The following is a 13,926-nucleotide window of genomic DNA, read 5'->3' as shown; positions in this document are numbered from 1 at the left end:
GGAATGGCACACCCACTCCAGTATTTCTGCCTGGAGAATTGCGTGGACAGAGGAACATTGTGGGCTACAGTCGGGGTCGCAGAGTTAGACACAACTGAAGCGACTGAGCATGAACACTTTGTAACTTTGTAGTTGTAAAAGTGAAGCCAGGAGTATGTGGATGAGGTCCACCAAGGTTAGGAGTAAGGGGAAAAGAGAAGGTACTTTGGGATGAGTCGGGTAGAGAAATGTGCCAAACATGTAATCTTTGGACATGCTGAATGGGAGTCTGTGGGACACCCATAGAGGCACATCTCACAGACAGTTGGGAGCTTAGATCTAGAGCTCCAGAGATGTGTCAAGAGTAGGGATGGAGGCACACCTACAGCAGCTGAAAGATGAGAGTGGGTGAGTTTATCAGGGAAAGGGTGCAGGCCAGGGAGAGAAGAGGAAACTCTGGATATTTGCTTTTGTGGACTTCTCGAGAATGTGAGACACTTGCTGGCTATCGTTTATGATGCAATTTCAATGTCACATGTACATTTCAGCTACACTTTTCGTGATGGTTGTAGATGTCCTTCATTCCCATGTGTTTTCCCTCCCAAATAGGATTCCTTTCCTATGATGTCAATCCAACACGTGCTCCAGCGGCTTTACCCGTACACTGTGTTACTGGGCCATGAAGGGAGGATGGCTGTGCAAGGGGTTTTAAAAGTAAGTGTCTGCTTCACTTTCTTTCTTGCCTTTCCCGTGTTCTCTTCTTGTGCCTTCTTTTCCCTTCTTCTCATCTCTCTCTTACCCTTTTTTCCTACTTTGCTCTCTCCTTCTTTCTTTCTTTCCTGTGTCTTTTCTTCTCTTTTCCAGAAGTGCAGGTGTTGGCTTGACAGTAGTGGGGAGTAAATATTCCTTCTGCATTTATTAGCAGGCACTCTACACTAAGGAAGAGTTTTTCTTCTCCACGACATACTTATTTATTCATTTATATCAATATGGACTTATGGATTCCTGTTTTATTCAATGGGTTATAATTTACTGTCATTTATTTTCATGCTAACATTATCTCAGGTCTTGACCACTTCAAGCTAATCATTGGTAGAGTCATTGACTCACCCCAAATAATTCCCTTTTATGAAGGATGTTTTTGTTTTTCTTACACAGTTTGACTCAAGGCATATAGATTTCTAAGAAGCAGGTAGAACATGAACACTTGGCATTTGTGGTCATGTGTACACGCCCCAGGATTTGACATATGGAATAGTATTTGGGGACTTCCTTGATGGTCCAGGGGTTAGGGCTTCACACCCCCCAATGCAGGGAAGTAAGATACCCTCATGCTGCACTGTGTGGCCAAAAAAAAAAAGAGATACTTGAACGGTATTTATTCTGCCTTATCCCAGAACATACACAGGGTCTTTGGGAATATGGAAGTACTCTCTGCAGCTAGTATTAGTGAGAAGGGCTCAGAAGAGTGGAACAGTAGATTCTAATTATTTAAGTGGGATTTTATTTTGTATATCAGCTAGTCCAAGAAATAGTATTTTCATTGATTGGTGATGTCAATAATAATAATAGCAAAATAAAAATAACAAAAAGCTGTATCCTCATAAATGCTAGAATGTATAGTTATTAGGAGCAGAATCTTAAGGAAAAACAAGAAGAAGCAAGAGGAAAATAATGGTCAATAAAGAGACAAAGGAAAGTGGAGGAGACAGAAGAGAGAGACGCATGCCTGAGAGTGGTGAAATAGCAGCCACTGGTGAAAGAAAGGGGTTTTCTGTGTGTGTGAGAAGGGGTGAGGGAGCGGGGATGGGAGAGAGGGGGAAATAGAAGGAGGTTAAAGAGATAATGGAGAACCATTTGGAAATGGGGAAATTAATTCATAGGCTCAAGGAGTCGGGAAACTACCAGTTTGACTGTATAGTTCACTGTAAGATTCAGAGATTTTTTTTTCTCTTTGGCTGCACTGGGTCCTCTTGCTTCTGCTCAGGCTCCTCTAGTTGTGGCGAGCAGGGGCTGCCCTCTGGTTGCAGTGCCCGGGCTTCTCACTGTGGTGGCTTCTCTCGTTGCCCAGCACAGGCTCTCGGGCGCGTGAGAGCCGTAGAGCACCAGAGCTTCAGTAGTCGTGGTGCACAGGCTTAGTTGCTCCGCAGCATGTGGAATCTTCCCAGACCAGGGGCCGAACCCGTGACCTCTGGAATGGCAGGCAGTTTCTTACCCACTGGGCCACCAGAGAAGTCCTAGAACTCACCTTTGATTTAATTAACATCTGTGCTACCTTGGCATCAGTCATTGAAATAGCATACCTAATGTCTGAGAAAAAAAGGCTGCATTTCCAGGTGAGCTCCCAGCTGCACATCAGCACAAAGTTCAGTGCCGTGGGAACAAGGGTACATGGAATAGAAGAAAATATCAGTTCTGATAAAATGAAGCAATATAAGCTTTTGTGACACAAGCAAGAGAGGGTATTGATAAGTGTCTAGATAAGTCTGTTATGAACAAAGGTCTTCATTTTTACAAAGGTATCAGTTTGATGTGTTTCTGGTCTCTAATTTCAGAATTAGTCATACAAATTCTATAAAGTTATACAATGCCTTTAAAGAGTTGAGTTTTCTAAAGAAGATAGTCAGTGTTGCTTCATTTTGTTTGGCCTTTATCTGGACCTTTATAATTAAAGGGGAACATAGAATACTGATTGAGAGTCCATATTACAAACAGAAATAATTTCAAATCTGATTGTAGAATTTTAAAAAAAAATGGAAAAAGGGGAATTTTGTTACTTATGTAAGAAGAGAAAAAGTGATTGTCTTTTCTTGCCTTAATTTTGTGAAGAATTATATATCTATTTTATTCCTCTATTTCCTTTTTGATCAACAATCTTTAAATTTCCTGTGCCAGCAAATGGTAACTCACCTTGCAACTTCAGTTCTTGAACTATTTTAGTGTATTCTAGCCTACTATTTTTATTCTACTGAAATATTTTAGTTTGCATTATTTATGAGGATGTAACAAGTATAGCAAGTGTTCAAGGCATTAGTTCCTTTCTGGAATATAAATGCTCTGACATCAACCCTATGTCAAGTTAAAACTGTCAGTACTATGGCTGGAATAAAAGCATGGCTTTAAGCTCATAAATGTATTGTTTTAGAATTTTATGAGTCTGAGTTCCAGATTCTAATGAATGTAATTACTTGGCTAAGGCTTTACTCCTTTTCTATTAAACTTCCCTTAAAATACTATGTAACTTTTTCTTTTTCTCTTTTTAATGGAATTAAGGAGTCAATGATTGTTAATTGTCTATCTACAACATGGAAGCTCTTCCTATCAAACTCTGTGACACCAGGGGAATTTGCATATATAAATTGTGTAAAGTATAAAACTTATGTTTTCTGTGGTAGCACAAATAAACAGTTTTTCTTAGGATGGAGGAAGGAATGATTGTCTTGGGTACTTAAGACATTGAAATGAGGACGTGAACTGGGCTGTTGTGTTTAAAATGTTGAAACTGAAGATAATTTTCTTCCCCAGACTCTATTTTCTAGAATTGAATCATTCTGTTGAATAGGCAGTGATCTGTTCTTTCATTGGGTTTCAACTGTTTTGCTCTAGTGATCGTGTTCTGTAAGTATTGTAGGATTTGTGGGGAATAATTTCTGCCTGTTTAATGCTAAAAATGAGTTAAGCCTTTCATATTGAACATGCTGCTGTTAAATGGGCATAGGATTTAATTAATTATTAATTAGTAACCTCATGTTTCATATACTTACTTGTGTTCTGTATGTGTTTTTTATATAATCAGCTGGGATTAGAGAGTTTAACCTAGTGTTAGAACCTTGATCATTGCCCTACATGGAGAAAGAATCAGTGGTCCGGGCATTTTAGGTCCAGTCTGGCAAGATTGAGAACCTGTGTTGTGGAAGGCAGTGTATCAGATACCATAGAAGATTGATTGTTATACTTTATCATAACCAGTTAAACTAACCATACAGGCAGTCAGCAGGATGGTGTCCAGGAGGTTCTATTTTTATCAATTTTAGGCAGCTGTTAACTTCTGTTGATTTAAGAAATCAACTGATACAGCCCTTGTTTTAATTTACTTTAAGCATGTTTTCAAGAGTCACATCATCCTTTTCTAGGAAGCTGGAACCTTTGATTATCAGGAATTGTAGACTGCAAACTTCTGTCAGATCATTCCATTCCTTGCTATTTAGTAAATTTTAGGGACTATTTTCAGGTCACCTTTAGTAATTGGCTTAAGTAGAATGAATGGTATCTGCAAAAATAGGGGGAAAATATTCTTATTAATTTTTTTGCCTTTATTTTTGTAACACTGAATGACTTTTAGTTTTAATTAAGACGGACATTTGCAGATATCCAACATTAATACTAAAATAAAAAGTAAATTATATGTTTTTCTGGTCATTTTATAGCGCTTTGAACTTGAGGATTCAAGAAGATCTGTGCTTCCTGAGAAGATTGTGAGAGTGGAAAGGATGACCGAAAACAATGTCTTCCAAGCTTCTGTGACCATCCGGATTGCAGAAAAAGAGGTGACCATCAAGGTAATGAATGAATCAAGATTTGTACTTTCTAAGACTGCCTGTATTAACCACACAGGTTCTGGTTAGTACTGGACATTTTTTTTTTAACCTAAATTGAGTTTATAATCTGTTTATAAGTCTTTGGTGCCATAGTGTCATATATATATGTCTGTATCTGTGTATTTATGTATCCAGTCGTAAACTTTGTAAAAACATTTGTAAACTGGAAAAGTTCAGGAGAAAATAGGGATAGCTTTTCATCAAAAACCAGTCAGTCTCTGGTAAATCAAATACAGTGTTTATTAATGAAAGCATTTTGTGTTCTAAGTCCTTGATAAGAAATAGTTTGAAAATAGTTTTCAAAGATTTTGCAGCTAAGGATTGAGACCCCAAGGACTGTAGCCCACACAACTCCTCTGTCCCTGGAATTCTCCAGGCAAGAATACTGGAGTGGGTAGCCATGCCCTTCTCCAGGGGATCTTCCTGACCCAGGGATCGAACCCGGGTCTCCTGCATTGCAAATAGATTCTTTACTGTCTTAGGTAACAGGGAAGCCCAGAACTAAGGATTACCCTTTTCAAATAAAATATCTGTCAGCTACAAGAAGCGGTTGAAAGAAGAGCTATTGTAAGTGAACAGTTTTTAGAGGAGGGAATGGTATTTGGTCACAGAGCTCCATCTGCTTTCTCTGCCTGCTTTTTTCTAACCCTTTCTGTGAGGGTCCTGAGAATCCCAAGAGGTGATAGGAAACTGACACTAGAATACACAGCTTGAAAAATACTGACTTAATGAAATTGTAAGTGAATGTAGGAAAGAGTAAATGCTTGCCTGCTTGTATTAGGACAGAGTGAATTTTCATGATAGGCTTTTTTGTTTGTTTTAATGTAATATTAATAATATTGTGTTGGCCAAAAAGTTTGTCCAGGTTTTTCCATAAGATGGTGCAGAAAAACCTGAGCAAACTTTTTACCCAACCCAATACTTATTCATGTAATTGTATTTATTCAGTCATCAAACAAAATATTGAATATGTCTACCATGAGCTGGGCTCTGTTTTGAAATCTGCTGAGTGCCTGCAGTGTACTAACACTTTAATAAGGAGGAGATAGGAAATAAAAGGAAGTAGGTGTGAAGGACGGGAGGAGGTTTTAAGAGTAGGTGCTTCTGAGTGGTAAACTAAAAATAAAAAGGGGAAAAGATTTGTGGATAGTTTAGAAATCAGGAGATCTTTGGTGATTTTGGAGAATCCCAGTTGGCTGATTTTCAATTCTGTCCTTATAACTGAAATTCGAGCAAAAACCTTCATTCTCAAGCAGTGCATTGTTATTATGAGTTATAAATAGCATGAAAATTACTTGATTCTCATGAAAATTACTTGATTCTCATGAAAATGTCTGACAGCATGGGCTTTGATTTTAGAGGGATTATTGACTTGGAAGTTTGATGAAAATGATCATCAGATCTGTGCTTGAGAAAATTGCTATTCTCCTGAAATATCTAAAACAGTATATAATTGAATTGAGCAGGAAATTATTTGAAATTTTAAATGGCAGTTGTATGCTTTCATTTACTAATATTTTGAGAAAAATGTATGCATATTACATTTACCTCTTTTTAATTGTAGGTACCAGCTGGGACTAGGCCATTAAGTCAGCCTTGTACATCGGACCGTTTTATACAAACCTTGAGCCATAAACAACTACTTGCTGAAATGATTCAGTCTCACATGGTTAAGGACATATGCTTAATTGGAGGAAAAGTAAGACTGGCAGCCGTACTGCAAACTTCTGTTTCCTGACTTTGGGTTGTTTTGACTTATCCCTTAAATGATTGTGTCCATTTGTAGGGTTGTGGAAAAACAGTCATCACTAAGAACTTTGCAGATACCTTGGGATACAATATAGAACCTATCATGCTGTATCAGGTACGCTGTTCATTTTTAGTACTTGGACTATAAACGTATGCTTTCGGACCATCAGTAGAATATATGGATATCCTTCTTTAAGTTGGACCTGTTAGTTTTGAAGTTGATAAATAACTGAAACAGCTATCAAACTGGAATGCAATTATAATTATTTGGAATTTTTGAAAGTGTATTCTAGGATATCTGATGTCCCCGAAATACCAAGGTCTATTTTTACATGCATGTGTACACCCAGTATAGTTAACAGTAACTTGGATATACAGTTTTCCCAGCATCATTTGTTGAAAAGACTGTCTTTTCCCCTATAGGATAGTCTTGTCATTCTTGTAAAAAAATCAAGTGACTGTACATGTGCTGTAAGTTTCTGGACTCTCTTCTACTCCACTGGTTTATATGTCTGTCTGTATGGTGAGGGGGAGTACTTTTTCTTTTTGCTTAATTCATGGAAGATGAGATGAATACCTTGCCTTCTTAGAAAATCACTCCTCTTGATGATGGTTAGCTCAATATGAAAGTTCATTAGAAGTGATCTGAGAATGGCATTTTATCATAATCTGCCTGCAGTGCAGGAGACCTGAGTGTGATTCCTGCGTTGGCAAGATCCCCTGGAGAAGGGAATGGCAACCCACTCCAGTATTCTTGCCTGGAAAATTCCATGGACAGAGGAAACTGGCAGGCTACAGTCCATGGGGCTGCTAAGAGTTGGACATGACTGAGTAAATAACACTTTCACTTTTCACCAACCTAGTTTCAAATGAAAATACTTTTCTACCAAATGATGGGGAGGGAAAAAAGCCTAAATCATCAATATATTTATAAAACAAGTTAAATGTTATTATAAACATTTTATATTCTATTTATAAGTCTAGGATAAATACAAGCATAATTTACCTTCCCAGCTGCCATTGCTTTGACATCATACAGAGAAGACCTTTTGTGAAGATAATATTTCTTTTCTCTTTGACCTCACCCCCATTTATTAGTATTATTGCTAAAATTGTACATATTATTCTTTTTCTTACATTAAAGTAAAAAGTCCCATTCTAATGAAAGCTGGAAAGAATTTTTGCCTCATCTGTTTATTCCGGACAGTACCGGTTCTGTATCAGATTTCTAGTCAGTTTATGGTGATTTGTACGGTGTAGTGACAGATTATCCTATGAGCGTGAGCTTGAACTGTGAAGACCACAGTGACCTCATCCTACTCTCTGTTCAAAGAAGAACCAAACAAGGGAGTGCATGTGTATTTGTCAATTTAGATCTCTCAACTACTGAAAAACTACCTGAAGAATCTTGCCGTTGCGAAAGTTATCCTTATGCGAGAGAGAATTAGTTTAAGAGGCCGAGAACAGATTTTCTTATGTATTTTTGGAGAGTGCCAGTAAGTTCACGAAAGATTTCTTTTAATTTTTTTTAACTTTCCTCTTGAATTCGTTGATTGATGAAGAAAGGTAAGAAAATTATACTATTAACGTTGATGGCAGACCATTCTATTGCCTGATACTCCTCTGAGATATGAAGTCAGTCTTTTCTAGTTCCTGCCATGAGATAAGGTCATTTAGTCATATCTTACTAATCTTCTATCTGAAAAATAGGGGGGGGGGTGATGCTATTCAAAAGGCACATAAGATTCCCATAAAAATATTTTGCCCAACCTCAGCATGTACACTGTCTACATTGTAGATGGCCTGCAAGGATTGGGAAAACTGGTGCAGAGATAAAGAAACATCATATATTCTGAAAATCCCTTTTCCAACTTTGCTCTTCTGCTCATTAATCTTTAGAGCAATGACTGGGAGAAAAAATTGGTTTAGAAAGATATGAAGAAGTATAATATTGACAACATGTTTTGTAGGTGATTTTGTATGTCTGTCTCTCCATATGGCTCCTTTCCATGAACTGAATCAGAGTGTATATCAGGCCCTATATTGACACTGGCAGGTTTTGTTAACTGTTAATCAGTTGGTCTCACGATAGAAACCAAGCTCCTGAGAGTAAATATGACTCTGCTTACAGTTTCATATTTATTAGTAGTATTTGTTGATTTATTTGGAATTATTAAAGGAATTAATTTAATAGAATTCAAGGTTAGATTTTGGTTTTATAATAATGTAGCCCATATTAATGCAAAATTTTCAGAAGTTTGACCCAACATAGAGAATTTAGTGGGAATAAGTAACTCAGCATCCATTTTCCTAGAAGATATAGAGATTTCCCTGTTAATTGTACATGTATAAAGCTACACTTAATCTGTAGGTTTTGCCTTATTTTTAGACTTGACTATTTTTAGAACTGGATTTCATATGAAGAAAAAGAAAAACAGAGCCTTAACACAGATTTGTGGCAGTACCTAAAATAAGTTTTATAATAGGTTATAAAAATCTTAAATCATTTGGCTCAAGTGTTAGGTCAGATTCTTTTAACTGGTTATTCTTTTTTTAGTTTTGAAGCCAGTGATTTCATAGTATTGAAGAAATACGGGTTATTATTCTTTTCTTTCACAACCAGATAAGGGCATGCTTCCAGATGTCTTTTCACACCAATGTAAATAGCACCAGCTCTGTAATCTCTTATTTTTCTTTTTAAGTATTAGTTGGATTAAAAGCCAAGTCAACTCCAATCAAAAATTAAGGTCAAATAAGTTTAGGAGACTTACAATGAACTGTCTAAAATCACTGTCTAAAACATATTGAAGTCTTAGGATCATTTTTGACCCTCAAGTTTTTCTTTTTATTCTAAACTCAAACCAAATCCTTTTCTTCATCTTCAGTCTAATTTACAATCTCTCTTTCCTGTTTATCCAAATACAGAGTAGACATATCTTAACTTTTATTCTCTCTCATTTGTTTTTACTGCCCTGTGTCTTGGATTTATTTCCTTGCTTCTTGTCTTTGTCTGGCATTTGCACTTTTTTCATGAAAATTCCAAGACTCTGTATTAATTTAAGTGGTTAATACTCAACCTTGGAGCTGGCTTTCTATATGATTCTGTAGATCATTTTGTTTTCTTTATTTATTTTGCTAAAATCTGTCATCTTTCTGTCTCCTGAATATTTTTTCTTTTTCCCTCAAGAATAACCTTCATAAGGCTAAAAATTTACTTGAACTCAATTCTTCAAATTTATTTTATTATAAAATTTATTATAAAAATGTATATCATCATGAAAATTCTACATCCTCTGAATTTTCAGATAGAAATTATAAACTAAGGGTAGTTGTCTTTTCATAGAGCTCTCCCTCATTTTTTTATAGCTGTGTGTTATTCCATCATGTGGTAATACCCGAGTTTAGTCAACCTGTCTCCTGTATCTGGACAATTGGGCTGTTTCCAGTATTTTGTAATTACAAACTAAGCTGCAATGAATAACCTTGTGCATATGTAGTTTCATATTGTTGGAAGTGTATCTTCAGGATTAATTCCTAGAAGTGAAATTGTTAGGTCAATAGGTAAATACATGTGTGGTTTTGTTGTGAGTGTGCTTGTTAAATCGCATTAGTCGTGTCCGACTCTTTACGACCCTGTGGACTGTGGCCTGCCAGGCTCCACTGTCCATGGCGTTATCCAGGCGAGAATACTGGGGTGGGTTGCCACACCCTCCTCCAGGGGATCTTCCCAGCCCAGCTGTCAAACCCATGTCTCTTATGTCTCCTTTGCTGGCAAGCGGGTTCTTTACCCCTCGCACCACCTGGGAAGCTGGTGGTTTTGTTAGATATTGCTAGATTTTCCTCTGTAAGGATATACCATTTTGTGTTCCTACCAACAATGCCAACAGAGAAGGCTGCCAAGCTCTTCAAAGTTTGCCAATTTGATAGTTAGAAATGCTATCTAACGAGTATTTTAATTTGCATTTTTTTATATTAGGAGAAAAATTGAAAATCTTTCCTATTTTTAAGAGCCATTATTATATCTCTCCTTAGCAAATTATCTGTTCATTTCTTTTGCCCATTTTTCTACTAGGGTTTTGATCTTTTTCCCCTTAATTTTTGTGTCTAATATTAGGCATATCTGCTTTTTATCTGTGGTCTATCTGCATATATTTCTCTCTCAGTCTGTGAGTTATACTTTGATTTCATTTGTGGATAAGTTAGCTTTGCCTTGTACATTTTAAATGTTTTGTAATTAAATTTATTGATATTTTATTGCATCTAGATTTTGAGTCATAGGGATTTTCCCTATCCCCAGGTTAAGGAGGAATTCACTCATGTCTCTTTCAGCTTCTAGGCTGACCTCTCTCCAGTTCTTGCACGTAACCTTTCATATTTTAGAAGCAGCAGGATAGCACTGGATCTTTCTCTTTCATGCCGCCATGTCTCTCTCTCTGACCACAGCTGGGAAACATCCTCCCACTTTATGGAGTCAGATTATAAAGTTGGGCCCACAGGGGTAACCCATAATAATCTCCCCATCTCAAGGTCATTAAGTGAATCGTGTCTACATAGTTCCTTTTGCCATGTAAGGCTACATACTCACAGGTTCTGGGGATTAGGACACAGATATCTTTGGGGGGCGTTATTCTGCCCATTACATTGACCGTAATGGAAGATCACACCACTGAGAACATTGCCATGGGTGGTATTTGAGTTACAAATGTAGTACCTCTTTCAGTCCATATAGTTTTCATATTCATAGTGATTCAGTAGGTACTGCAAGCATCCAACTTCATGATATTTTTTGGTGTAGTAGTGCCCATATATTTGTTGAAGTGTGTATTACTTTTTAACAGGTTATTTTCCCTGTACTAAAATGTAGGCATTACCCTGAATTTTTATTTGAAATTATGTGTACAGGTATATTATATTACTTATGGTTTTTTTTCAAGGCTATAAAGCAAAAATTACAAAATGTTGTTTATAAAATGGGGATGTTTATAAAATAGAGTGGATCTAACAGGATGGAGAACCCAGTGGGTTAGACCATAGCATAGTGCTTGGCATGAAGATATGCAGTTGAATATGCACCATCTTCAGAGAAGGCAATGGCAACCCATTCCAGTACTCTTGCCTGGAAAATCCCATGGACGGAGGAGCCTGGTGGGCTGCAGTCCATGCGGTCACTAAGAGTCGGACATGACTGAGTGACTTCACTTTCACTTTTCACTTTCATGCATTGGAGAAGGCAATGGCAACCCACTCCAGTGTTCTTGCCTGGAGAATCCCAGGGACGGGGGAGCCTGGTGGGCTGCCTATGGGATCACAGAGTCGGACACGACTGAAGCGACTAATGCACCGTCTTAGAGGCTTGTTGTTCAGTTGCCTAGTTGTGTCTGACTGTTTGCGACTCTATGGACTGCAGCACGCCAGGCTTCCCTGTCCTCCACCATCTCCCAGAGTTTGCTCAAACTCGTGTTCATTTAGTTGGTGATGCCATCCAACCATCTCATCCTCTGTCATGCCCTTCTCCTTCTGCCCTCAGTCTTTCCCAGCATCAGGGTCTTTTCCAGTTCAGCTCTTCACATTAGGTGGCCAAAGCATTGACGCTTCAGCTTCAGTATCAATCATTCCAATGAATATTCAGGGTTGATTTCCTTTAGGAACTTGGGAAATTTAAAAATATTTTTAAGTAGAATGACTTTTGTTTTTATGTATGTGAGGGATAGAGGTGATTATTCAAACATTGTTGTTATTCTCCCCACCAAAAACAGTGAAGAGCTTCTCCATGTATAGTGTTTTCTAATGCAGAATAGCAATAGAATTACTTAGATCAGCTTCTGATTTCTGAGAGCTAATTAATTCTTACACCTTAAGGCAGGAGGCGATTTTGAGACAAATTCATTTCCATTCTAGAATTACAATTTTCCATGTGTTTTCTATGTTTTTAAAGAATAACGTTTTGTGACAATGTAATAATCTCTTTTTGCAACCTCTTTGAAGCATTTCATTTACTAAAATTTATAATTACTCTAAAATAGGCCAGTAAAGTGGAATTTCCTGACTTTCAAAATTAAGGATGAGAAAGGTTAAGTGCCAGAGTTTATACCTCAAGCAAAGCTTATACAACAGGAACTAGCTTATTAATTTTCAAGTCATTTTCTTGACTACCAGATTGTACATCTTTAAAAACAAAAGTAACAGACAGTGAGGCTCACTCTGAGATGGGAGGGCACTGGGTTGCGGCCCTAAGAGTACCACCTGTTTTTATTTGGAATGCTTTCCTTCATGTTAGGTGGGTTTGCTGTAGAATGGTGGTGTCCTCGTGAATCAGTTTGTCTTTCAGTACGGGTCTGTTTTTCTAATTGCTGGCTTTTTAAAAACCGTAGAATGGAGGAGCTACCAAAAATCGTGGTTGTTTTCAACGAATAGAAGCCCATCTCAAGAGTGTATTATTTTTATAATCAAAACTTTGTAAAACATATCTTAGACTCTCACTCTGATGGAGAAATCATCTCAAAAACGGAGTGTAATGGCACTTACAGTAATTTATGTTAAGTTTGCAGCTGGAACTAATTGGATTGTTTATCTGATAGCACATAACTACAAAGTTATATATTGAAAAGTCAAGCTGTTTGCTTGTTTAACTTGATAACCTTTTAAACTTATAGCATTCTAAAAATGCAAAGTGTATTATTTTAAAGTTTAACTGCAATATATGTTAATAAAGGTTCATCTTACTGTATTTGCATACATTTGCCATTTAAAAGGGCATAAGTTTTACATTCGTTTTTTTAAACAAAAGTATCCAAACATGATATTCAAATCTTTTATAATTTTGAAAGTATGTACTGAACTCCTTATTTAATTGAAACAGTGTACATTTTAAGTAACGAACAACATCTTTTGTGTTGTCTTAACAAATTTAGTTATCCTGAGGTATTTATTAGATTTATAAAAACACTCTAAGAGGCCTTTGGCCATGTGTATAAAAATAAACATTACAGTAAAACCAAATCCATTAGCCGAAGGAAGAAAACAAAAGTAACCAGAGAATCCTACCAAATAAGGAATTCCAGCCTGAAAGGTATTTCATTTACCATCCTTGGTGATCCCAAAACATAGGATCCATAAACTTGAGAGGGAAAGAATTTCAAATTTGAGGATTCTCTGTGGAATAGCTCCAAACTTAAGGACACAGTGTGATGAAGTCCCAGTACTGTTGGTAAGAACAAACTGTTATGCTTGACTGTCTCTATCAGTTAGGACATGTGTTCTAAATCTACTTTACAGTAATCTTGATTAGGGGTCTTAGGGCAATCTTTAATCTTGATTAGGAGTCTTAGGGCAATCTTTTAAGGGTCCTCAGGATTAAAGATTGCCCTAAGACCCCCAATCAACATTAAAGATTGCCCTAAGATCCCTAATTAAGATTACTGTAAAGTGCATTTAGAACAAATGTCCTAACTGATAGACACGGTCAAGCATAGCAGTTTGTTCTTACCAACAGTACTGGGACTTCATCACACTGTCCTTAAGTTTGGAGCTATTCCACAGAGTAAGGAATAAGAGTTTAGAGTAAGGATTTGCTAAAGGTTAGTTAGTAAGAGTGGAGAAG

The 13,926-nt window shown here is 37.0% G+C and overlaps 1 protein-coding gene across 3 annotated transcripts in view; it reads left to right on the top strand.

The window, feature by feature from the left end:
• Positions 1 to 13,926, top strand: part of VWA8 (von Willebrand factor A domain containing 8) — a 375,174-nt gene that overhangs the window by 67,712 nt on the left and 293,536 nt on the right. For all 3 annotated transcript variants that reach the window (XM_055541970.1, XM_055541972.1, XM_055541971.1), the window contains exons 9-12: positions 589 to 693; positions 4,407 to 4,538; positions 6,142 to 6,276; positions 6,364 to 6,441. In XM_055541970.1, the coding sequence (XP_055397945.1) occupies positions 589 to 693; positions 4,407 to 4,538; positions 6,142 to 6,276; positions 6,364 to 6,441 (450 nt within the window). The remainder of the gene's footprint in view (positions 1 to 588; positions 694 to 4,406; positions 4,539 to 6,141; positions 6,277 to 6,363; positions 6,442 to 13,926) is intronic.

This window comes from Bubalus kerabau, chromosome 12, assembly GCF_029407905.1.
Source record: "Bubalus kerabau isolate K-KA32 ecotype Philippines breed swamp buffalo chromosome 12, PCC_UOA_SB_1v2, whole genome shotgun sequence".
In the NCBI taxonomy this organism is placed as follows: Eukaryota; Metazoa; Chordata; class Mammalia; order Artiodactyla; family Bovidae; genus Bubalus; species Bubalus kerabau.
This window is presented reverse-complemented; position numbering and strand designations above follow the sequence as displayed.